Below are 24,905 nucleotides of genomic sequence, written 5' to 3' on the forward strand. Positions count from 1 at the left end.
ACGTTTGTGTTGACGATCCGCAAGCGAAATATCGAGAGCGCTGACTGGAGGTGGTTTTACGAATTGTGGACCAAAAAACGGAATTACTAACCATTTTCTTTGTGTTTGCGTGAGTATTGATATAAAGTCTCTTTGTAATACATTGTATGAGTATGCATTAGCTATTGTATTTACTTGTTTGTGAAATTTAGTAGTCAGTGAGTAGGCCTAAATTGGATCATGTTTTGTTTTCTTAATCTTATTCCATCGTCTAATCGGAACTCGATACCGGCACGCCCCTAGCTACGCCACGGCAGCCGGGCGCGGCCGGCAGTGCAGTGCCAGTGGAAGAGCTAGAGCTCCTGGCCCGGAGGTCGCAGTCCCGGAGTCCAGCCCAGGACTCGTCCGTGTAAACTAATATTAATTACAGTAGGCAGAGCCAGAGCACTCCACTCCTAGTATGGTAGGGGGTCCTAAAGCTGCGCAGGTCCTAAAGCTACGCACCACTCATTGCGCATGCAGTTTTTATGGCAAATGCGCACTCTGACTGTGTGTGGAACTGTGACTGCAGATGAGTGACGAACGATTCCTATTCAATTTTATTTACAGAGGCTGCAGTAAATCTCTAAATGCAGAGAAAACCAACAAATGTTTGGAATTTTGGAGTTATATTCGCTTTAATTTCATTTATCTTATATCAATAATTTGAATATATTTTAGAAATTGAGGCACAGGCAATACTGTTTTTTGCATGATAAATCGAGTGCGTAGCTTTACTTAGGACCCCTTCTACATCGGGCGGCGAAATCAAGAGGTGTTCGGAAAACACGGCGGGATTTTCGTATTAGTGAGTTTTGCGATATTTTCTTCTTGGTTAACGATCTTTAGAATGTTTGCCAAAAATTAGTGAAAGATGATTTGTTGAAATATTAGAATTGGGATAGTTTTCATTGTTTGAAAACAAAGTGCGTAGCTTTAGGTCCCCCCATCTTACCAATGAGGTCCAAACATTAACATGTATGGACCTCATAGACCTTATCGCAAATAGATTCACACAACAGTAGAGGCGCACGGCCAATATTGGAGACTCGACTGTCTCCAATGTGGGAGATTATCTCCAAAAGAGTCCAATATCAGAGGCTTTTGTAAAGAATTTGGGTATCCAATTTCAGATTCAGAGACAGTCTCCAGTTTTGGAGATCAATTTCCTTTGTTTACATTTGCTGCAAAAGGATTACCTTGGCAGCAAATAGAAATGTGGTAAGCAGATTCCTCATAAAAAATTACTCCTTTTCACCATCTACTTTAAAAATTCACCGTCTACTTTTGTTTTGATAAGGATTTTTGTTGTCAATCACACACAAAACAAATGGGCTTCTGACCTCGGTGAGACAAAATTTTGGGTGGAAAAAAAATCATGTTTTTGTTGGTGTTGTTTCTTTTGTCCTTTTGCAAAGCAAGTCTCCAATGTGAGAGATTGTCTCCCCTATTGGAGAGAGTCTCCCATATTGGCCGTGCGCCTCTACTGCACAAAGGATCATGGGATCGAACAGGAGCAATAGCGCCGCTATTGTCTGGATGCGACCTAGCCTGGAGGCGTCTGGGGAGTAAAAGTCATCTACTCTACGTAGGCTTACTCCCCACTGACGCCTGGTTTGCTTACGCATTGGTCTATACACACCGTAGGTTTTCCCATGGTGAAAGTAGACCTAAATTATAAGTTTTGGTTAGGATTTTGACCCCAAACTAACGTACATGGGCCAAAACTAAGTTTTCCCCCCAAATTTGATATGTTTGTATATTCCTTCAATAAATATTAGTTAATATGAAAAATAATTAAGAGCACGAGCGTTGACTTACCAAGTCTGTTTTGGTCGCCATCTTGATGTCTTTGTTATCGATACCTAGAGATACCACACGTGTGTATAGCTGCCAATTTAAATTTAAAAAATACTTGCATCGGCAGATAAATATCATGAATCGTAAAATACTTGCATCGGTTGATAAATATCATAAATTTTGCTTTATTGCATGACCCGCAATCACCATGCTCACTTTTCCTTCAAAATCTTCCAAAATTTAGCCGCAGAAAACTATGAAAATATTGTGAGCATTGAGTTCATACTTTCACTGTGCAATCATGATACAAAAAATGTTCTATTAAACCACATTCAAGTATCCAAAATAATGACTAATGTCAATACGAAGAAATCAGACTTTTGAAAAAGCATGGATTTTGAGTGACACTACACATGGCATTGTATGGCTTCCCGAAAGCCGATTCCGCGTTGTGGTGACATACGCCCTCTCGCGACGAACGCTATTTGCGATAAGGTCTATAGGCGACAATGGCTTGAAAACTGGTTAGGCCTAGTGTTTCCTGCACCCAAGTATTTAATGATATAACTCACTAAATACGAGTTGTATGCTGGTCTGTTTATGATTGATTAAAATATTGCCCATGACATGTAATCCTAGGCTAGTCCTACTTTCAATGTAATAAAATAAAGGGAAACTTACATTTGAGTCCTATTTCCAGCTTTTCTTGGCAGTCGATCCGGTTACCATCAAGTGCAATCGAGGCGGTACGAAGTTGATTTTCAGATCACGTGATACGCATAATTTATATTTTCCCCTTTTATTTGGGGTGCTATTGCGACCCCATTCTACCCCATTTTGGAGAGTACCCAAGTCTGCCTAGTACTAGTATTACACAGACAAGCCCTGGGCTCCCTGGGTTACCATGGCGCATGCGCAAAATAGACTCGGCCAAAATAAATTCGCGCATGCGCCCTCAGTAGATTAGTCTAGAAAAGTCTATAGATTCTATATCGATTTGGCCAGTTTTGTTTGCAATTTTTGAAAGCAAGGTTTTGATTCTTGGAAATATGAAAATAAATAAAAAAGATTGCTTACCTCAGTTTGGTCAACTGGTGTTTTTTTATAATGGCGCTAACAAATTCACAATCTTAATTCAGCCCATCGGCGATTTATAAACTTTGTCCAAATTTATCATATGCACAAATCCTCTTTTTATTTGATAAAATAATGGTGCAAATAAAACTAATACCTTCAGAAAAGTCATTGCAGTTCATTATCAATGATTAGCAGAAACGAATAAAAGGAGAAATAGATCAATATAAAAAACCAACACTTCATGAAAATACCGTAACCAGCAGCACATGCTTCGTTCATAAACAAACGGTATACCTAAATGTATACAGTTTCTGAATCAAAGACTCTACAATAAAAAGATAGGACACTGAACCGATTTTGTGTAACGCTTTACATCGATTAGCGTGTAAGATAGATGAAGTGTCTAGTCTTTCCCCTTGTAGTGTCTTTGATATCATGCGCCCTCAATATCTGACTATACTAAAGATCTACTGCTAGTAAAATGTGGCAGAAGGTTGAGGAGGAGCTGGCCTTGATAAGGTCAAGAATTGTGGATGTAACCATTGTAACACTAACTCGGCTAAGAGTTGGAACAATATCAAATAGGAAGAACAAATAATTTTTTCAAAGACTTTGTTGCAAAAGAGTTTGTCGTGTACGCAATTTAACAACTGAACTTTTTTGCTAAATCTCACGGTTGATTAACTCGTGCAAGAATTAAATTTTTACACATTTCTATCGGTAAATTTATTGAATATGATATTTATTTTGGGGAACAGTATCTTCAACAATATTCATCATTTCATTGTTCAATGAACATTTAGATGAAAACATTTTCAAATGTCCTTTACAAGTATTGTTTCATTTTGAGCACTGAAATTATCATGTTCATGACCAATTCATGCTTCAATGAACATGTGGAATGTGAAAAGCTTTTTTTTAAACATTTTTGGAAAGAAATGCTAACTGCATTCTCTTGTACTAAATTTGTCTTTTATGAAATCCCAATGTCTAAATAATGCTTCTGTGAGCACACAATATTTGAACATATAAATGCGATTAGAAGAAAGCTCAAGGCCTTCGCCCCACTTTTTGCCGTGTCAAATACTTTATTTGGTGTGCGCACATTTTGAATAGTGTCTCTCTGAAGCCATGTGTGTATTTTCATGAAAAAACTCTTGGCAGTTAACAAAAATCGTCCATGAAGCAAAACCTCATTTCACAAAAGTGGTAAAATTTTTATACCTCTCTCATAGACATTGTATGCAATATTGGTGCCTTTGTTTAAGAGTAAGTAACCCCTTATGGTAGAACTTTAAAAGTTGTCTTTAGCAATTTCATTGGGCAGTGAATGTTTTGGTGGAATTCTGAGCAAAAATGAAAATGATTTTTTTAAATTCATGTATATAAAATGAGCACACATCAAATGTGAAAAATGTCATTTTCAAAGTCATCAGGCTCATTTTGAGGGGTTGTAAATTACGTAAAATGAAAATTGGGGGAAATTCTCTTTCAACTGTAACTTAATTGCTGTTCATTTTTTATCACCCATCATTTTATTACCACGCACACTCCAAAGGTTTTACACTTTCATGGTTGAGCGAGCCGAGTACACTTGGAAACTTGAGAATGAATAATGTTCATACTCCAAAATTGCATTCTATGCTAACAATTTCTCAGGATCAATTGAATTTATAAATTTACAAATCAGAGGTGTATCCAGAATTTGGAAATAGGTGTGGGGGGGGGGGGGGGTTCTGAGAAATGGATACGGGGTGCCATTAACATTTTGAAAGTCCGGATTGAGGATTCAATCCCCGGCCACAAACACCAATGCCCGTGTCACGGCGTGAGCAAGGTGTTTAATGAATCGACAGTGCTCTTTTATCCTTCATTCAAATAAACGGAAATACTAATTATGCATTCTTGGTAGTGCCTACTTAAAAAAAGTCTTTTGTCTTGCCTGCATAGCAGAGCGAGACTACAGGTGCCGCTTTTCCGATGGCGGCGACGGGCAGCACTCCTTCCAACGGCACCGTTTCTGACACACCACTTCTGGCACCACCCCTGGTGCTCTGTCTTTGAGGATGTGTAACTGAAGGTCTATAGACCCTCCAGCCATGAAACTTTCTAGATTCTTAGCCAATCATCCTAATGAATTCAGCTTTAAAATGACACCAAATTTGTTGGAATAGCCCCCTTGGTTTGGAAAAATGATTGAGAGTAAAATCATGAATAGGCCTAAACAAAATACAATGTATGTAATGTAACAGCGCCACCCTTATCGGTGGGTGACCTCATGACACATGAAATAATGTGTGACTGTGAGTGAGAAACATAAAGTATTAAGTGCTGTTAATGTTATTCATGAGGAAAATCATAACACACATGTTGGTTGAAAATGTGATCTGCATGTATTGCTTTAATAGCTGTTCATAATTGTGTTCTGAACTTCCTGATAATTTGTTTACCGTAATTTTCATTTTTGGGTCAAAACTTCTCAAGCATGGAATGTGATTAAAATATTCTGGATTTAGTCGTTTTTTTTATAGCTTATAACAATAACTGATTCCAAGTGTTTAAATGATTAGAAAAATTATAACATGGCCAAGAGAGCTAGGTGGTATTGTTTATGTGATTTAAACGAGAGCAAAAGCATTGAAACCAGTGGATTGTGTAAATCAGAAAGAATAATTAAAAAAAGCAAATCAATGAAAGTTTGGGAAAAATGAAATGATGAGAAAGATACTGACATGTATTAGCATTGATATAAATTTTATAGAGATCCTCTGATTAGCAATGCGGCCAAGATGTGTGATGTCAAAGGGTTTTTCTCAATTAACAATGAAATTAGAAATTTTACAATGAATCAATCATTATGGTTTACTTATTGAAAAATGAATCAACAAGCACATTATATGTACATGCACATTTTTTTTTTAATTGAAGGAGCCAATTTTGTTACACACTCATGAGTCATTGTTGATCATTCATTATGCAACTCATCATTTTCTTGAAATCATTTAAACATAGGGCCTACATGGATTGACTCATAGAATAATGAAATATTTGATATTTCATGTGTGAAATTCATTTGTCAAATTCATTACCGGTACTACTTGATGAAACAAACAATACATGTGCAGTAGGTCTACATGTGCAGTACATGTACATGTACATGTAGTTGAATGATTCAAATGCCCACTTTATGCCACTTTTTTCTGCATTTTACACATGTGCATGTAATACAGTAATTGGATTCATAATTATTACTTATTTTTTGAGTCACTGAGATGTGTCATGTTTTGTGATCTTTCTCAATCAATGGGAATTGTTTATATTACTCTTTCGGTCATGAATCCGGGATACTGTTTCATTCTGAATAGGGTATGAAAATGCATGCACACACTCATCAATAAGCCCTTTATGTACCTCCCAGTTAATAGACATTCCAACCATTCCGGTGTATTGAGCCAAACTTCTTTTAATGAGCGTTGTCTCTTGTCAGAGCTCAGATGCTTTCAGTGTACAATGTATCATGAATACGGTCAGGGACTCGTGGGTTGTGTTGTCCAAGTGCCATTAAAGAAAGATACTGTAGGGACACAAGTTATGTGGAATTTGTGTCCGGTAGTGTCAATTTGATTGATCATGGTGATCTTCATCCTGCATGTAAATTTAAAGAAGCTATTAGCTTAAACAGGTAATTTTCTATTGGTGGAACTTTTTTTTTTTAGGGAGAAGCAACCACCATTGGTGGTGGCCAGAGCCCAGAGGAAAGTTATGTTATCTGGTTGTCTGTCTTTTGCTGTGCAAACCCTACACTCAAGTGAAGCCTTGTTGAAACAGCAAATTTTCAATGTGGCTAGTCTTTGTGTGGAGACACACTTGTTGAGTAATCTTTTAATCAGGGTCTGTGTCTGCAGACCATTGACTGACTGTCTGTCTGTTCTGTGTTTTTTCTTGTGATAAATAAAGAATAGACCAGTTCGGAGTTTACCTCATGGGCAATCTTAGTTAAATGACCCTTCATTTCTTTCACTATGATAGGCCGATTTTAAAGCAAGATATTATACATGGAAGCATTCCTTACCTAGCAGGATACAGACATTGCAGAGACCAGGTGACTAGAATAGCACATTAATGAACACTCTATGAAGATATTACTTCTACTTTGAATGCATTAGCATGTCTTATTACAATGTACTTGGCCAACTTTTAAATTGCAGTCGTGAATGGGCGCATTGTTGTTTTTAGTGGATCTAACAAAAAACACAATTCGAGAGAATATTATATATGAATAATCAGGACATCAAATTTGGTGCTTATCTCATTAAATATTAAACCATCATTTTACTTAGATAGTACTAAATGACCTTCTTCTGGTCATGTGCAGAATGGAACTCCGAACTGGCTTATTGTTTAATGACAGACCAACTATAATCTTTAGGAGCGACAAAAGTTTACCCTAACTGTTTTTTTTTTTATACATTGAAATATCTATCTTGTTTTAACATTAACTTACCTTTTGACCCAGGTATCAACTTGAAACGTGGTGTAATAATGTCATGTCTTATTTGACTAGCTTCCTCATGTCATGTAATATTATTTCCATGATAATAAACAAGGCCTGAGTCATGTCAGAATTTTTTTGTTACGGAATCCGCCGGTGTTGCGCTGGTCAGAATCCGGTTTCCCGATATATTATGAATTCACGAACGGGGAAGTACAAAGAAGTCGCAGATTATACAATATTGATTTCATTTTTAAACAAACAGTCATAAAAAAAACCAAGAAAAATATTCTGAGAAGATGGGGAAAAACTTGCCGATGTTTACATGGCCATCTTGTACTCTTCATTAAAAAAAAAAAAATATTATGAGAAGACAGGTAAAAACTTGCCGATGTTTACGTAGCCATCTTGTTAGTAGCTAAGTCTACGAGATGCTTATAGAGTCTGCCGCCCTCTATAAATGCATATCGTAGCTTAGCTACTAACAAAGAGAACAAGATGGCCACATAAAAACATCAGCAAGTTTTTTCCCATCTTCTCATATTTTTCTCGGTGCTCACCTGAAATGTAACCAAGAAACCTGGGTTATGATTGGTAAGACTGAATAAAACATACTTGATGGGCCTAACTATGTCAAGATATTTAGAAGAAGAAAATTTTAAAACTATTTTTTATGTATTACATTGTTTTATCGGAATACCGTAACAGAAAAAACAAAACCGGAACCCGCACACATCGGACGGATTCCGGTATTCCGTCCGTTCCGACCCAGGCCTATTATAAACTGGGTTCCAAAAGAAACTGATCAAACTTTACAAGGGCACTGAGCAAATTCCAGTCAGTCAAAATAAACAATATTTTTACACAGGTGCATGAGCTTTAATAATCCTTACTAAGCACGTGTCAATAATTAAGAGATCGGTTCACTCACAGAGTCTATATAGCCCTTCACAACAATTGGTTTCAGAATCCAAAGTCACAAAAGGTGGTTTCAGACCGCCTCGAAGTTCGTCAGTTCCAGGTATTCTCTGATCGGGAAATTTACCCCGATCAGAAAATACCAGGTATTTTGGTAATGTGAAAGTAAACTACGCGTAATTTCCCCGAAAGAAAATACCCGCTAAATTAAAATAGTAGGTACTTGGCGAAATTACGAGAACTTTCGCGGGGATTTTTCCAAGGTCGCAGGTATTTTGGCAATGTGAAAGCAATTTACGGGAACTTTTAGCCCAGCGTGTCGTTGGGCGCGGGTGCCGTGGGTGGCTGCTGGGCTAGTGGTTTTGAATCTCGCGCCTTGCCTGCTTATTAGACCATACTGCGCATGCTCCTAACTTCAGGAATTTATCCCGAAGGGTATGTTTCGGGGCGGTGTGAATGCAGGAATAATTAATGGGTATTTTTTAGCCTAAAAATGTTCTCGTAATTTAACGGGGATTCTTGTGATCGAGGCGGTTTGAAACCACCTAATGTGGCAAAAGGAAGACCATTGAAAATGAGCTGGGATTAAGCAAACTTCGCAGTTCATGTCCTACAAGGCCATTTTTAGTGATTCGCTCATTTCACAAAGAAGCTACAGGAAATTAACTTTTAAATGACTGGAACAATCACATGCTTTTCACACTGCATTTCCTTAACCCCGGACTATCCTTAAACCCATACTATCTTTTTTTCGATTCACACTGTCTTTCTTAACCCCATACTATCTGCTCAGCCGGGGTTAATGCCGTAACCTCTCAGCTCATGAATATTGATGATTATACCATACAGAGCGTATTTAACGTGCAATTCGACTTCTGTGATTGGCTAATGCTTAGCCCCACTTTCCTTAGCCCTGTTTCGTTTTCACTCTGCATCTCTTAGCACCTCAATTGTGGTGCTAGCACCACAATAAGCCAGCTAACCCTGCTTTTTTGCAGGGCCAGATAGTACCGTACTATTTACCGTGCTAGCCCACTTTGCTAAAACGTAGTGTGAAAACGAAGTGGGCTAAGCTTAACCCCGGGAAATTGGTGGGGCTAAGACCCCCCTTAGCCCCACCAATTTCCCGGGGTTAAGGAAAAAAAGTGCAGTGTGAAAAGCATATCACACAGCCACACACAAACCCTTCTGGTCCATGTAAGTGGTGATAATCTAAACACAGTAATATGCTTTTCACACTACTTTTTTTCCTTAACCCCCGGAAATTGGTGGGGCTAAGGGGGGGGGGGGGGGGGCCTTAGCCCCACTAATTTCCCGGGGGTTAAGCTTAGCCCACTTCGTTTTCACACTACGTTTCAGCAAAGTGGGCTTGCACGTTAAATAGTACGGTACTATCTGGCCCTGCAAAAAAGCAGGGTTAGTCGGCTTATTGTGGTGCTAAGAGATGCAGTGTGAAACGAAACTAGGCTAAGGAAAAGTGGGGCTAAGCAATAGCCAATCACAGAAGTCGAAATTGCACGTTAATCATGCTCTGTATGGTAATATCATCAATATTCATGAGCTGTGGGATAGTCCGGGGTTAAGAAAGACAGTGTGAATCCAAAAAAAGATAGTATGGGGTTAAGGATAGTCCAGGGTTAAGGATAGTATGGGGTTAAGGAAATGCAATGTGAAAAGCATATAAGTGTCTGTGTGTATCTCAATTAGTCACAGAGAGAAATCACCGTGTTCACATTATCCCCCGCTTACCGGGACATCCCCGGGGGATCTGTGTGTGGGTGTGGAATTGTTTCAGACATTTAAAATTTGGATTTCAAATTCCTGTAGCTTCTTTGTGATCAAGGCTATCATTTTAACATGCCTGCAAAGGACGTGCGATAAACTGGGAAGTTCGTTTAATCCAATCTCATTTGGTCTTTTGCCATGTTGTGACTTTGGGTTCTGAAACCAATTGATGTGAAGGGCTATAGCCTCTCTGTGATTGAACCGATCTCTTAATTATCGACACGTGCTTAGTAAAGATTATTGAACCATCAAAGATTACAGTGCACCTGTGTATTCTTATTTCCATCTTTGGAAATGGGGAGCTGCACGAATAGGTTTGATGTCCATTGTGATTCCAGTGTTCTTCTCTATAACTTCTTGATTTTACAGATGTTCCAGATGTAGAACATGCTTCTGAGGAAGAAAGATTCATCCAAACCATTACCTCCTGAAGGCATCGCTGGCAAGTATACCAAGAAAGAGACATCACCATGGTTACAGGGTAAGCATCTTCTGTTGTTTCTGACTTCTGCGTTTGACTATAGGATCTATCAACGTTGGGGCTGATTGTTGGAACATGTAAACATCGGAGAACATTTCTATCTAGTATATCGAATCTAGTATACACTATATAATTCACATTTTACACATGTGCCATTTATCTAATAAAGGCTTGCACAAATATTAAATAGGGTCTGTTCTTTATATCATTGAGATGAAATTTTACGCTTATCATTTTATTTATTCATTCTTTAAAATATAATACCTAATGTAAATCAGGATGATGCATACATTCAATCAAACATATGTATGTAAGCTAAAACAAGATATCACAGAAGCTTGTAATCTTAATTTAACAGAACTCATTTGTTGTTGATATCCAGGCTACATGAGTCCCGTTCAACGCAATGGCCCAGCCTTGAAGAGACCATCTCAGATACCATCAGGAGGACAGCCGGGGAACACAAACCCAGCAGTACCCCAGTGGGAACCAATAGGGGCACCTGTCGGACGACGGCCTGGTCTAGCGCAACTGGGTCTACCAGACTTTACCAAAGATAATGGACAGCCACCAACAGGTACCGGTAATTCTTGTAATATATGCAGTTTAAACCTTTATCCTACTAAGTTCCAATATGGTATGGTCTGATAATCATTTCCTACTTTATTCAATATACCTTCATCACCATCATTGGGCAGTATAATCATCATCTTCATCATCATCATCATCATTACCATCACCATTATTATTACCATCATCACCATCATTATCATCATCATTATCATCATCACCATCATCACCATTATCATCACCACCATCATCACCATCATCATCATCACCATCATCCTCCTCCTCATCATCATCATCTCCACCATCACCATCATCATCACCATCACCATTATCATCATAATCATCATCATCATCACCATCATCACCATCACTATCAGCATCACAATCATCATCACAATCACCATCATCATCACAATCACCATCATCATTATCACCATCACCATTATCATCATAATCATCATCACCATCACTATCATCATCATCACAATCACCATCACCAGCAACATCATAATCATCACCAACATCACCATTATCATCATCAACATCACCATCATCATTGTCATCACCATTATCACCATCAACATCACCATCATCATTATCACCATTATCATCATCACCATCATCACTATCATCATCACCATAATCATCATCATCACCATCAAATTCATCATCATCATTATCACCATTATCATTATCATCACCATCACCATCACTATCATCATCACCATCATCATGTCACCATCACCAGCAGCATCATAATCATCATCATCACCATCACCAACATCACCATCGTCATCACCATTATCATCATCATCATCAACATCATCATTATCACCATCAACATCATTATCATCATTATCACCATTATCATCATTATCATCATCACCATCATCACCATCAACACCATCACCATCACTATCATCATCACCATCATTATCATCATCATCACCATCATCATTATCACCATTATCATCATAATCATCACCATCACTATCATCATCACCATCATCATCATGTCACCATCACCAGCAGCATCATAATCATCACCAACATCACCATCGTCATCATCATTATCACCGTTATCATCATCATCACCATCAGCATCATCATTATCATCACCATCAACATCATCATCATCATCTTCTTCTCCATCTCCATCCCCCTCCTCCTCATCACCAGCATCATCTCCATCTCCACATTTCCATCCCCTCCCCCCCCCCACCTCCAGCTTATGGAGTATTCCTTACTACTCATAAAGGTACCAATACCATTCATTGAGGTAAACAGTGATAGTCATTCTCTGTCCAAACTATCTTCACAGTGACTTATTTCTTTGTTTGTTTATTTGTTTTTGCCCCAAGAACACCATAGTGGATATGGTGACCGTGGTTTGCCCAGTCAACGAGGGGGGTCTCCCCATCTCCCCGCTAATGCCTTTAGACAAGACAAGCCACCTCATGTTGGTAAGTAAAATACCAAAGTCTTACAAAGGGTTACGATTGATCCAATCGACTACAACTATGGAAAGCCAGCAATGTCACCATTTAAACTACACTTGTTCAGACTGTTTTCTAGATATACATGTAAGGTATATTTATACATTCATTGTTTTCTTTAAAATTCTGCGTGCTTTTCTTTGTTGACAACAGACATTGTGCAAATGTCCTGTAGAATAAAATTGTGACAGAGATGGATAGCTTAGGTTGATCGAATCATCGTAACCCTTTGTAAGATGGGGCCCAGGGTCCTGTTTCACAAAGAGTTAAAATTGATCCAATCGACCACAAAGTATGCAAAGCCAGCAAGTCAACATTAAAAATGCATATTTTTCAAATTTGTTTTTTAGATTGATAATAAATGTTGTCTTGACAATTCAGTTTGCTCCTCCTTGTTTCCAAAAGACATAGAACAATTTTCTGTATGAAAAATGATGACTTCGATGGATTTCTATATATCGGATCAATCATAACTCTTTGTAAGACTGGACTCTGTCGAGCCTGTATTGTTCAGGAACAACCATAACCATGACAATTGCTTTCTGAAAATTCACGCATCTATATCTCACTTTCAACTTGAAATTATTTTGATATGTCTCCCTGTCGGTGCATTTACATGCAATCCTTTGTACAGCAAAAAATAAAAATAAAAGAATTGCAGCTACATGTATATTTGAGTGCATTTTTAACATATGCCCTTATAAATAGGTCTGATATTTCAATTTCTTTGTCAATTTTACAGGAAATTGATTTTTGTTATCTTTTAAATTTGATCCAAGTTAAAGGCAACAAATGCATTCACCCAAGAGTCAAATCAATATTTTAATTATTTTACTTCCTAAACGAATAATTAAATGATTTTCAGATACAATACAATGTGTCCTTGGATCCAAATCAGTCCTAGCCTAGAATTTAATATGAATATTGTTTTTTTTTTGGTATTTTACATTTTGTTATTAAGAGATGTGGATATAAATGGATTTGAATAGAATGTTTATTTGTAAATTTCAGGTAATGTACCAGATATGCCTCTTCCTCCGGGCTGGACAGTAGATAGGACGATGAGGGGGAGGAAGTTTTATATTGAGTAAGTCAAAACCCTTTTTTTCCTCCCAGTAATCCTATTATTGCTTGAACATTCTCACCGGACAAAGTTTTGAGAGATAAAACATAAAACCATTGGTATAGTGGTTCCAACTCTCGCCTTGTAATCGGGGATCATGTGTTCAAATCCCACCAAGGCCTAGCGTCCTTTGGCAAGGCATCAATCCACACTTTGCCACTCTCTACCCAGGCGTTGAATATGTACCTGGTAGGATGTGAAAGCCTACTGAGGTCCTTTTTCCAAGCAGTGATAATAATACACTGTCCCACAAGTTCTAATCCATGTTGGAAATCTTCCGTGGGATCTATGTTCCATTTAGATTCCATAATTCCACAAAATCAGGTTCAGGTTAATGTACCAGATCTAGATGGGGGCATCGTGGTCTGGTGGTTACGACTCTCGTCTTTCAATCAGAGGGACGTGGGTTCGAATCCCAGCCAGGGCATGGTTTCCTTCAGCAAGAAATTTACCCACATTGTGCTGCAATCAACCCAGGTGAGGTGAATTAATTTGTGGAATGCGCTGAGCGCTAAAGCCGGGATAATAATAACAATGCGCCTCGGAATAGATTATTCTAGATAGATAGCGCTATATAAATGTGTATTATAATAATGATAATAATAATTATTATTATTATTATTATTATCATTATTATCATTACTATGTAAGATGATGGAGTGACAAATGTGATTTTGAAGACTTTTGAAGAAAATGAAATCATTGTTTGCTGGGAACTACATTAGTTTATAAACTTTGAGTTGTATGTTCTCACCAATCAAGCACTCTAAAGAAAATATTTTTAAATATTGTGTTTGTCTCCCTCTCTCTCTCTCTCTATGCAGTCATAACACCCAGACAACTCATTGGAGCCATCCACTGGAAAAGGAGGGCTTGCCTCCTGGTTGGGAGAAAGTTGAATCTAGAGAGCACGGAACATACTATGTCAAGTATGTAATAATAAGAATAATACATCACTTATATAGCACATAATGAACAGGAAGTTTCTCTATGCGCTTTACAATAGACAAAATTACACATCATAATATAACAAAGAATATGCATATATAACAGTATTACTTAATATTTGAACATGCAAAGAACTCCATGAATTGGTAACCACAAAATAATTATCAATACTACATTACACCTAATTATGAATTATGTTTTGAGGTAATTTGTTCCAAAGGGTTGGTCCAGCTACAGCAAATGGATCTACTACCAAAGTAGCATGTGTGGGTTTTGGGAATTTGAAGTGCTTGTACTCGATCTGTTGGCTCAAACTTTATTCAACTTGTGCGTTTTTTTTTGTTTGTAAAACAAAAAGTAAAGTAGTATCAAACATATTCAGAGGCACATTTCACTTTGAAATACGCATCTGCATATTTGTGAAAGAAAAAAAAATACAAGTTGAATATTATCTGTAAGATATCATTAAAATTGATTATTTTCAATTCAATTTCATTTATTTCATTCATTATAATAAAAACATTTAGAACAAACATAGAACATTAACACAATAAAAGATAACAATGAAAATAACACATGCAAAGTATACATGCAAAAATATATGAAAATGAGGAATCAGTAAGAAAGAACTATTGCGTCTTATTTGGTACTGATCCCCATTGAAAATTTGTTTATTACTTACAAAATAGTTAGTAAGAACAATTTACGCAATAACTATGAAAAGTTCGCTAAAAATTTGTTTCCTTCTCTTTATTTTTTTCACATATTTCATTTTAGTTCATCCACTTATACTTTATATTAACAAATTAAAGTAAAATGGATGGGACTAAGGAAATTAAATAGCTATTTATCCGTTTTTATCACTATTTGCCAGTCACGTCACAAAGACCGCGCAGTACAGACATCCAAACGCACCCAAGATTCCACGATACGAACCTACCCCGCCCATCCCAAAGAGTCTGCCCATCCCACCCCAGTCATCAAACATCAACCCAGCGACCCGTTCACAAGGTCAAGCCGGCCAGGCAAACAACTTCTGGGTACCACCGAACCCTTATCTTTACACAGGTGAGATTACCAGGGTCCCTTAACACAGAGGTTAGCGATTGATCGTATGATTATTTGTACATTATGGTCAATAAAATCAATTGCAAAGATGTTCTTCCATGATGATGGCTAAGCTCTGTTTAATGGGCCCGGAAGACTTTAGTAGCATTCTCTCAATGCAGATTGACTGATATTGTTACGATATGTAATCACCACAACAAATAACATGTAAATTTGATGAGGTTATTTTCCCTTTTATTATAAGGAGTAAAGCGAAGTAGATAAAATAACAAATTATCTTACCTATCCATCAGCGGGTAACTTGAAGAGATCAATTCTGTTATTATTTTCTATCCAAATGGGCTGGCAAAGAGTCGTTAAGTTAAAGACCACACTGCTGGCGATGATGAAATGGATGTTGAAAAGCGATGGGCGATCACAGTCACTGTACTGAGCTAAAATAAAATATCCTTGAAGACAAAGTCAATTTTGATAAACGGTTGATTTCAGCATTCCATGGGTTGAACAGGTTGATGATCTCGAGGAGAACTGAGAATTCCTCTTTTAAACTAGTCGCTAATAGTTTGTTGATAAATGAGAATATCAAAGGGGAAGTAGTTTGGTACCTGGAAGGATTAAGTCTTTCAATGAACTGAACAGTACAATCGATACAATTTTTTGCCATTTAATGATTGCAGATCCCATAAAGTTAAATAATGTAAAATGCAATTATTAAAAAAAACATGGATATTACAAGTGGTACAATAAATGGGACTTTCCTCCTTTGAAATGAAATGGCTTTACATGAGGGGATAAGGAGCTCATATTTGAACATTGCATTGCTCGACTATTTATGCAGAGATGAATAAGTGTAAATATTCAAATAATATCTTTACAAATACTTTGGATTTAATATTCATAATTTCACTGAAAAATATAGTTTTTGTTAAATGTGTTTGCAGAAATACCAAACTGGTTGGATGTGTATTACAAGGCTTCTCCCGAGCACGATCATAAGCTGAAGTGGGACCTGTTCAGACTGCCGGAGTTAGATGCATTTCAAGCCATGTTAACAAGGTTATATAAAGAAGATTTAAGAACAGTGGTAATGGACTATGAAGCTTACAGGCAATCATTACTCAGGGAGATTGAAAGGAGACATGTCAGGCAATTACATATACAGGTAGAGTGTTCAAGTCACGTTGATTCACAGTTACTATTTAGGGCCCGGTTGCACAAAACTTAGGGATTAATCATGGGACTGATTTGTATTATTGACTGCATTGATTATAGTGTATGATCAATTTTAAAAATGAGCTCCAAATTCAATCGCTAAGCTTTATGTAACAGGGCCCTGTAGTTTTTTTTTTTATTATTATTAAATCTGTTTCATTATATGCATCTGCTCATTTAATTTCAATTTGCTGTTATACTGTTATTGCATTTTGAAACATAATGTATGGTTTTTTTTTCTTCTTTGGTCACTGCATGTTATATATTTGTTTTCTCTGTTATGTGTTTTTGTTTGTAAACTCACATTTTTAATCTTCGGACTTTTTGATGAGTATTTTTGAGGAAAAAACCGAAATGAATTTGAATTTTTATTTCAAAGCTCCAAGTTAAGTTTATGATAACTTTATATCACAAGGGCTTGAATACAAGACAAAACGAAAGTGTGATTCTTCATTTTGAAAATCGAGTTGAATTTTGATTTAATTTATTAAACTCTTTTAAACAAGCGATTATTTAGATGTTTTGAATTTTAGATAACAAACTTCAAATCATAAATCAGTAATATGACGATAGAGTCTTTAAAAGAACAAATTCAGATGACATTATCGGCATAGAGATTTGAATGAAGACTTAAAGGAGAATGAAATCTTTGGAACAAGATAGCTTGTGTGAAAACAGAAAAATCAAAGAAACAGATCAACGAAAGTTTGAGAAAAATCGGACAAAAATGAGAGTTATAAGCATTTGAATATTGTGATCACTAATGCTATGGAGATCCTCACATCGGCAATGCGACAAAGATGTGTGATGTCACTTGTGAACAACTCTCCCCATTACTTTAGTATATATTTCACTTAAACTGCCTCTTTTTTGTCTCGCCTGCATAGCAGAGCGAGACTATAGGCGCCGCTTTTACGACGGCGGCGGCGGCGGCGTCAACATCAAATCTTAACCTAAGGTTAAGTTTTTGAAATTACATAATAACTTAGAAAGTATATGGACCTAGTTCATGAAACTTGGACATAAGCTTAATCAAGTATTACTAAATATCCTGCCTGAGTTTCAGGTCACATGACCAAGGTCAAAGGTCATTTAGGGTCAATGAACTTAGACCATGTTGGGAGAATTATTTTCAAAATCTTAACCGAAGGTTAAGTTTTTGAAATGACATCATAACTTAGAAAGTATATGGACCTAGTTCATGAAACTTGGGCATAAGGTTAATCAAGTATTACTGAACATCCTGCTTGAGTTTCAGGTCACGCGACCAAGGTCAAAGGTCATTTAGGGTCAATGAACTTTGGTCAAGTTGGGGGTATTTGTTGAATTACTATCATAACTTTGAAAATTTATGGATCAATTTCATGAAACTTGGACATAAAGTTAATCAAGTATTAGTGAACATCCTGCCTGAGTTTCAGGTCACATGACCAAGGTCAAAGGTCATTTAGGGTCAATGAACTTTGGCCAAGTTGGGGGTATTTGTTGAATTACAATCATAACTTTGAAAATTTATGGATCTAGTTCATAAAACTTGGACATAAGAGTAATCAAGTATCACTGAGCATCCTGTACGAGTTTCAGGTCACATGACCATTGTCAATGGTCATTTAAGGTCAATGAACTTTGGCCGTGTTGGGGGTATTTGTTAAATTACCATCCTAACTCTGAAAGTTTATGGATCTAGTTCATACAACTTGGGATATAAGAGTAATCAAGTATCACTGAACATCCCCTGTGAGTTTCAGGTCACAAAACCAAGGTCAAAGGTCAGTTAAGGTCAATAAACGTAGGCCATGTTGGGGTAATTGTTGAATTGCCATCATAACTTTGAAAGTTTATGGATAGAGTGAATGAAATGTGGACATGGGTGTAGTTGACAAGTCTTAAGTCACCGTTCAAATGTCATTTATGGTCAATGAACGTGGTATTATATCATTATATGAATGGTGTTTTTGTGAATGATTATTTTATAGTAGTTTTCAAAGTTAGCACTGCTGCTATATTAAATCGCGTAATGCAGGCGAGACTGCCAGAGGCGTTCCACTTGTTTAATCTATCAGTAGAGCAAATATTCTTTCTATAGGAGGGCATGTAATACAGATTTTTAAAGAATACATCATGGATAAAGAGTTTGTATCACCATAAGAAAAAGTAAAAAGAGACATTTTGGGGGTATTTTATAGTCCATCAAAGGGAAAGTTGTTCACATGTGACATCACACATCCTTGTTGCATTGCCAATTGGAGGATCTCCATAGCATTAGTGATTGTAATATTCAAATGCTCATAACTTTCTCATTATTTGTCCGATTTTTCTCAAACTTTCTTTGTTCTTGTTCTTTGATTTTTCTGTTTCGGCACAAGCCTACTTGTTCCAAAGGTTTCATTCCCCTTTAATTATTCATGTCACTGATTCATGATTTAAATGAAAAACTCTGAAATATCTAGTAATTTTTCCGATCAAGATCCATGCTGATTAATGGAATCGAAACATGAATTCGGGAGGACTTTGAGCATTATTTTGCATAAATTGTGTCTTGCTTTCCTTTTGAATGCAGATTATGCTCTTGACTGGTAGATAGGGATCGTATGTTGTTTCTTTAACCTATGAGCTGAAAATTAAGCTATAGAATGACCTTTTTTTACAGCAACAACAGATAGCATACCAGCAACATGGCTACCCACAACCTGCTCAGGCTCATGGCCACCACCCACAACAACAACAGCAGCAACAACAACAAGAGCAACAACAAAGACCAGTTGGCCAACTCAATCAGCTCCAACAACATCCTGGTCTCAGGCAGCAACATGAACAGCCGCAACAGGCATTATCCCACCAGCAACAACTTGCCATATTATACCAACAGTTGTTAAAGCAGCAGCAGCAACAGCAACAAAAACTCCATCAACAGACACATGGTGCTAAAGATAGTAGGGAAACAAGGATATGAAGAGGTCAGTCTTGATTAAATCCGTTGATGGCTTTAGTTGTATGGGACAACTGAAGTCAACATGCAGGTTGATACAATAAGAATTGATAGCATCATTAATATCCTTATTACTTCACCCAGGTAAGACGAGAGACCTGCACATGCAGTACATACGTTGATGTAATCAACTTGCAATTTGCAACTTGGATATATGTAAGTGGTGTTGATGGTGGTAACTTTTTACCTAAATGCTAAAAGAGAGCATGAAGGCTTGTAAGCAAGCAACTAGATGACCGAAGGCTTAAGATCCTCTCCAGGGGACCTGGGGAGCGTTTCATCAACATTTCTGTCAGAAAATTTGTCAGGTCTGACAACTTCTCTTGATTTTGATTGGCTGAAAAGCACTGTTCCTACGGTAACTTGTATAAAACAGGACTTGTCAGATAAAACGTCCGACAATTCCTTTGATGTAACGCTCCCCTGGTAATAATTGCCTTACCAAAGGGAACTATCGCACCAAGTGGTGATTGGAGCCAGGTCACCGAAATCTGAAACCCCCGCTCTACCAACTGAGCTATTGCACGTCCACTGACTGAGCTATGAGGCCTCCAGTAATTGACAGGAATAAATCAAATCAATCCACTGCTTTTCTCCCATTTCGCTGTTATTGATTTTTCCTTGACTTCCCATTTATACCTTGTTCTTGTCTTAATTCTTCTACTGCGTATGTATGTAATAATATTTTTTCTTTTTCCATGTTGGCTAATGCAGTCTTTCTATTATCCAAAGATAATTGTTCGTATTTTTTTTCTTACCCCGGTAAGTCTACCCACTGGAGGAAAGTAAGAAACATGTTACTTTTTAACGAGAGGCTTTATGAATTTGGTTGTTTTTCTGTCACAGAACCTTCTTTTAGAGAAATTGAAAAATAAAGACTATTAACATTATTTGTCAGGGACTTATTACTAGTTGACATAAATAAATATTTGATATAGTGAAATTGTTTCAGTTTTGATAATGTAATTTGAATCTCAAGATCGTCCTGTATTCATCAGTATTGAAATTTGACTAAATTATTTAGTTTTGTTTTTTTAAGTATGACAACAATAATTTGAAGTATCTTGATGTTGAAAATCTACTGAACAGATATTGGGTCTTCAGTGCATTTTTTCTCATATTATTGTAAATACATGGAGGTTTTAATATGTATCAAAGAAAAAATGAGATCTCACCAAGGGTCCGTTTCTGAAAAGGACTTACAATTGTGGTAACTTTGTCATTCTGGTAACTTCTTTAGTGACATAGCTGTATAGCAACCAATCAAAATCAACGTCTCTAGGGTAGTCCATGTCAGATGGGCATGGCTTTCATGGGGAGTGGTTTATTTGCTGACCCCAGACTATGTGAAAAGCATTGGAGTGCCTTGCAACCGAGACATCTTTGGAGGACAGCAAACTCGGTGTACCACTGGGAAGTTCTTCAATGAAGCCTGATTGGCATTGTACAATTGTCGGGCCAGGGAAAAGAGAGATGATGACTTTACCATACAGGCACAGAGATGCCAACCGTTACGGATTCGCCGTATTTGTTCTTATTTTATTCCTCCAATTACGGTGTTACGGCAACAATAAAAAGGTTACGGAAAAAACAACTACAATACATGTGTATTGTGTATTGCTTTGCTGTGCATGTGTATATATGCGTGTATTGTGCATGTATATGCGGGTATTGTGTATACATGTATCGTGCATGCAGCGTGTGTGTGGCCAACGGTAAACCAACGGGAGTTTCTCTACTGAGATTTCTATTGCAAGCGCCTCCGCGCGCTGCTGCTGAATACACAGCGAAGTGCGGAGTGCAAGCCGCGGTTCATGCATGCACAATGTCAATGGCGATTGGGTGGTTGAGCATATAAACGATGCTACTTCGCGGGATGTTCCTGAGAAACTCCCATTTGTTCCTGACAAATATGGTAAATATTCCTGACAACCATCCCTTTAGGTTGGCATCTCTGCAGGCAATATCCAATGGCATTACACAACGTTTGCTGGTCATAAATCTTGTTGTAGTTTTGGTGATTTATATACAAATGGCTTCAAATTTTTCATGAAAATGCACGATAATCTGCCTTTGAAATAATGGCAAAGTTATCAGAATTTTAAATCCCTATGGAATGAGGCCCGAAACCTTAATAAGGAAATGTCTTGAAAATATAAACCCTTACTTTCTCCTGCATGCTAGCTTTACATTTTTGTAGCTGGAAAAAAAATATATTAGCATTATTTGAATTCATGGTTGTTGACGCTAAATTTTCTTATCTGTATGAAAATAATTGTAAATACTTAATGAAAGATTTATAATTGTCATCTTGTGCCAAAGGTGTATATATTCTTCCATATTTATAAGCTCTAAGTCACCTTGTATGGTCATAAATCTATAATATTTGTTGTAATGTGAGTCTTAAGTGTGATAGTATCTTTGAATTATGTTTTATATTTTTATAGACCTATGTATATTATGATGAATTCTAACCATAATAAAATACAAGAGGATTTTAAAGACCTGAGTAGTAGCAGAACAGTGGCACATATAATGTGAACCACAATGTATTTTACTGGTTCACTGCCCCCCCCCCCCCCACAGAATGTGTACCGGTATTTCATGTGGGGAAATCATCGAGTAGAGGAATTATCCTGGAAAGATGATGTTGTTTTGATAAATTTTGTTCTGATGATGCAAAAGCCAGGTTAATAAATACCCAGAAAGCAAGTTTGAATTATGAATTCTTTGCTCTGTTTTCTCCAAATCAGATGAATACCGGTAAGCACTCTTTTAATGTTGTAAAATAATGCGAAACCCTTACTTTAATTTCTGCCATAAGTACCTTCGAATCAAAAGAAAACAGACAACAAGTATGTGTAGATATATGTCTTAATATGTTGTTCTCTTGTACAATTAGCCAGTACTGATTCTCTATTTTCTTAATGAACTGTTACCAACTCAAAAATGCACCTACGTGTTCATGTATTGGAGTAATTCAACATTTTAGCATGATTATGTGTATGAATGTATATGGGATATATTATTTGAGATATTGAAATACGTATTCAAGTTTCAACTTTTAAGGAAAGGTGTTTTAATTTAGATGAGATCTGTCAAATTTTATATTTAAATTCATTTGTACTTTCTGTCCTGTCTTTATAAAAATATAGTAATTATTCCATGAAATTATTAATTTTTCTAATATATTATTATCTCATTATTGCTTGTTATCATATAAGTTGTAAAATAATAATATAGAGCATTTCATTGTTTAAAATATCTACATTTGACTTCATGTACATGTAAGTTGTACCGGCAATGGTTCCTTTTGTGTATACTTCTCATGATCTTGTATGACTATGAATTGTACCAATGATGATGATTAATTTGCCTTTTCCACATTGTGTACCCATTGTATTGAATAAGTTGAATTTCCTATTGTCTACCAATGATGACAAGGGCTTTCATCTAAAGTGCTTTCCCCTCCTATGCTGTTGTTTGTCATTTTTAATAGCAGTAGAAAATGTAATAAAGATGTAATATGACTTGAACTGTTTAGCCTCGGAAATCTTAGTTAACAAAATCCCAACAAATTAAAAGTTTAACCAAAAGCATGATGCTGCGTTTTGAGTATTTTTTTGCAGAGGCCAAAAAAAAAACCACCTGTAACTAACAGACCTTATGCGTTGATGTCTTTTTGCTGTCATCTTCGAGGTTTATTAAGCCGTTGGCCTTGCATGTGCGGTGATTTGCAGCTGGCGCATCTCTGACAACTCTGTTTGTGCATATTTTCTATATCCTCTGAGGGAGGGCGCTATGAGATTATGACATCATATGCATAAAGGTCTATGGTTTTTTTTTTCATTTTTGATGGATCTGACAGTAAGAAATAAGAAGGCAGTAGAATTAGTTGATGAGAGAAAAACAAGAAAGACTTCAAAGCCTCATAAGAGGTTCCTGATAGGAATGTTGCAAAAGAGAACTAAAATAACAAAAGTGAAATAGGAGGATATTGCAATCAAGGAAAGACTCGGATAGGGGTGATTCTAGAGTAAATGTACCCAAATGTTAATTTTACCTGAAAGTTCAATATCTTTTTATATTAGTTCCATAGGTGAAATGGTTGTTTTATATCTTTTGAATATATGTGAATTTATCGTATGTACCCAACAAAATGGTAATTTATGTGGCTCATGTTAAATTCTAGTGTGTACATTTAACTGAAATAATATATTTTCCATCCTAAACCTTTACCCAGTGTATGTGACTTTCAGAAGAGAGAAACATACCCACCGAATTTGTACGATTTAGAAATTTCCTTATTATGATTGTTTAGAAATTTAAGAATATAATTATCATAAATGGCCTTACTGATATTTGTACGAAAAATATGTTAATGCCTTTCTGTCCTTTTTCTTCTTCCTGTCCAATTTCTTTTTTTTTAATTCTAAATTTGATGTACTTGTAATATACAAATATGTATCAACTGGATGTTATGTATGTCTGATGATCTAAGTGCAATTGGTTGTATTCTTTTTTTTTTCTCTCTCTGTAATTGAATTCATTAATGGACCGTAGAACCTGCAGCCAAACAAGGGCTGTATTCAACTTGATCCTGTCATAGATATGCCTGAAGTTTGTATACAAATAATAAAGCGGCCAGCCATTGCCAAATCATTGGGAAATTGAATCAATACGAAATTTGCAAAAGGCCAAATGACTTGCATAATATAATCCGACCGTCATGAGAGCCCGTCCAACTAATGCGATAAAAGTTCGGACAGCGCAAATTTGACCGAACTCGTGATCGTTATTTACTTCGGGTTGTCGCAGTTCTAGTTTCCAACAATCCCAATTCCTAGACTCTTAGCAGGTCTCTTGATTGCTAAACCAAAATAAATATCCTGTGTGAAGTTACGTGTTTCAAAGTGAAAACACGCAGT

General features: G+C 36.8%; 1 protein-coding gene across 2 annotated transcripts; it reads left to right on the top strand.

The window, feature by feature from the left end:
* Nucleotides 1-24,088, top strand: LOC129264380 (protein salvador homolog 1-like). 2 transcript variants are annotated; one of them, XM_064102750.1, is made up of 9 exons: nucleotides 1-109; nucleotides 10,460-10,571; nucleotides 10,954-11,148; nucleotides 12,503-12,604; nucleotides 13,649-13,724; nucleotides 14,585-14,689; nucleotides 15,583-15,776; nucleotides 16,718-16,938; nucleotides 19,639-24,088. In XM_064102750.1, exons 2-9 carry the CDS (start codon nucleotides 10,478-10,480, stop codon nucleotides 19,939-19,941), a joined length of 1,290 nt encoding a protein of 429 aa, XP_063958820.1. In that variant the 5' UTR covers nucleotides 1-109; nucleotides 10,460-10,477; the 3' UTR covers nucleotides 19,942-24,088. The 2 variants fall into 2 exon arrangements, with proteins under 2 accessions (XP_063958820.1, XP_063958821.1); XM_064102751.1 differs by lacking the exon at nucleotides 1-109 and adding an exon at nucleotides 6,397-6,577.
* The last annotated feature ends 817 nt before the right edge of the window (nucleotides 24,089-24,905 follow it).

Source organism: Lytechinus pictus, chromosome 7, assembly GCF_037042905.1.
Source record: "Lytechinus pictus isolate F3 Inbred chromosome 7, Lp3.0, whole genome shotgun sequence".
NCBI lineage: Eukaryota > Metazoa > Echinodermata > Echinoidea > Temnopleuroida > Toxopneustidae > Lytechinus > Lytechinus pictus.

What these genes read in the sequence shown, in the direction of transcription:
- LOC129264380 (XM_064102750.1), top strand. Translation starts at nt 10,478, where the DNA reads ATGCTTCTGAGGAAGAAAGATTCATCCAAACCATTACCTCCTGAAGGC. An exon ending in AGACAAGCCACCTCATGTTG is followed by an intron (nt 12,605 to 13,648) that starts GTAAGTAAAATA and finishes TGTAAATTTCAG; the next exon opens with GTAATGTACCAGATATGCCT. An exon ending in GAACCCTTATCTTTACACAG is followed by an intron (nt 15,777 to 16,717) that starts GTGAGATTACCA and finishes ATGTGTTTGCAG; the next exon opens with AAATACCAAACTGGTTGGAT.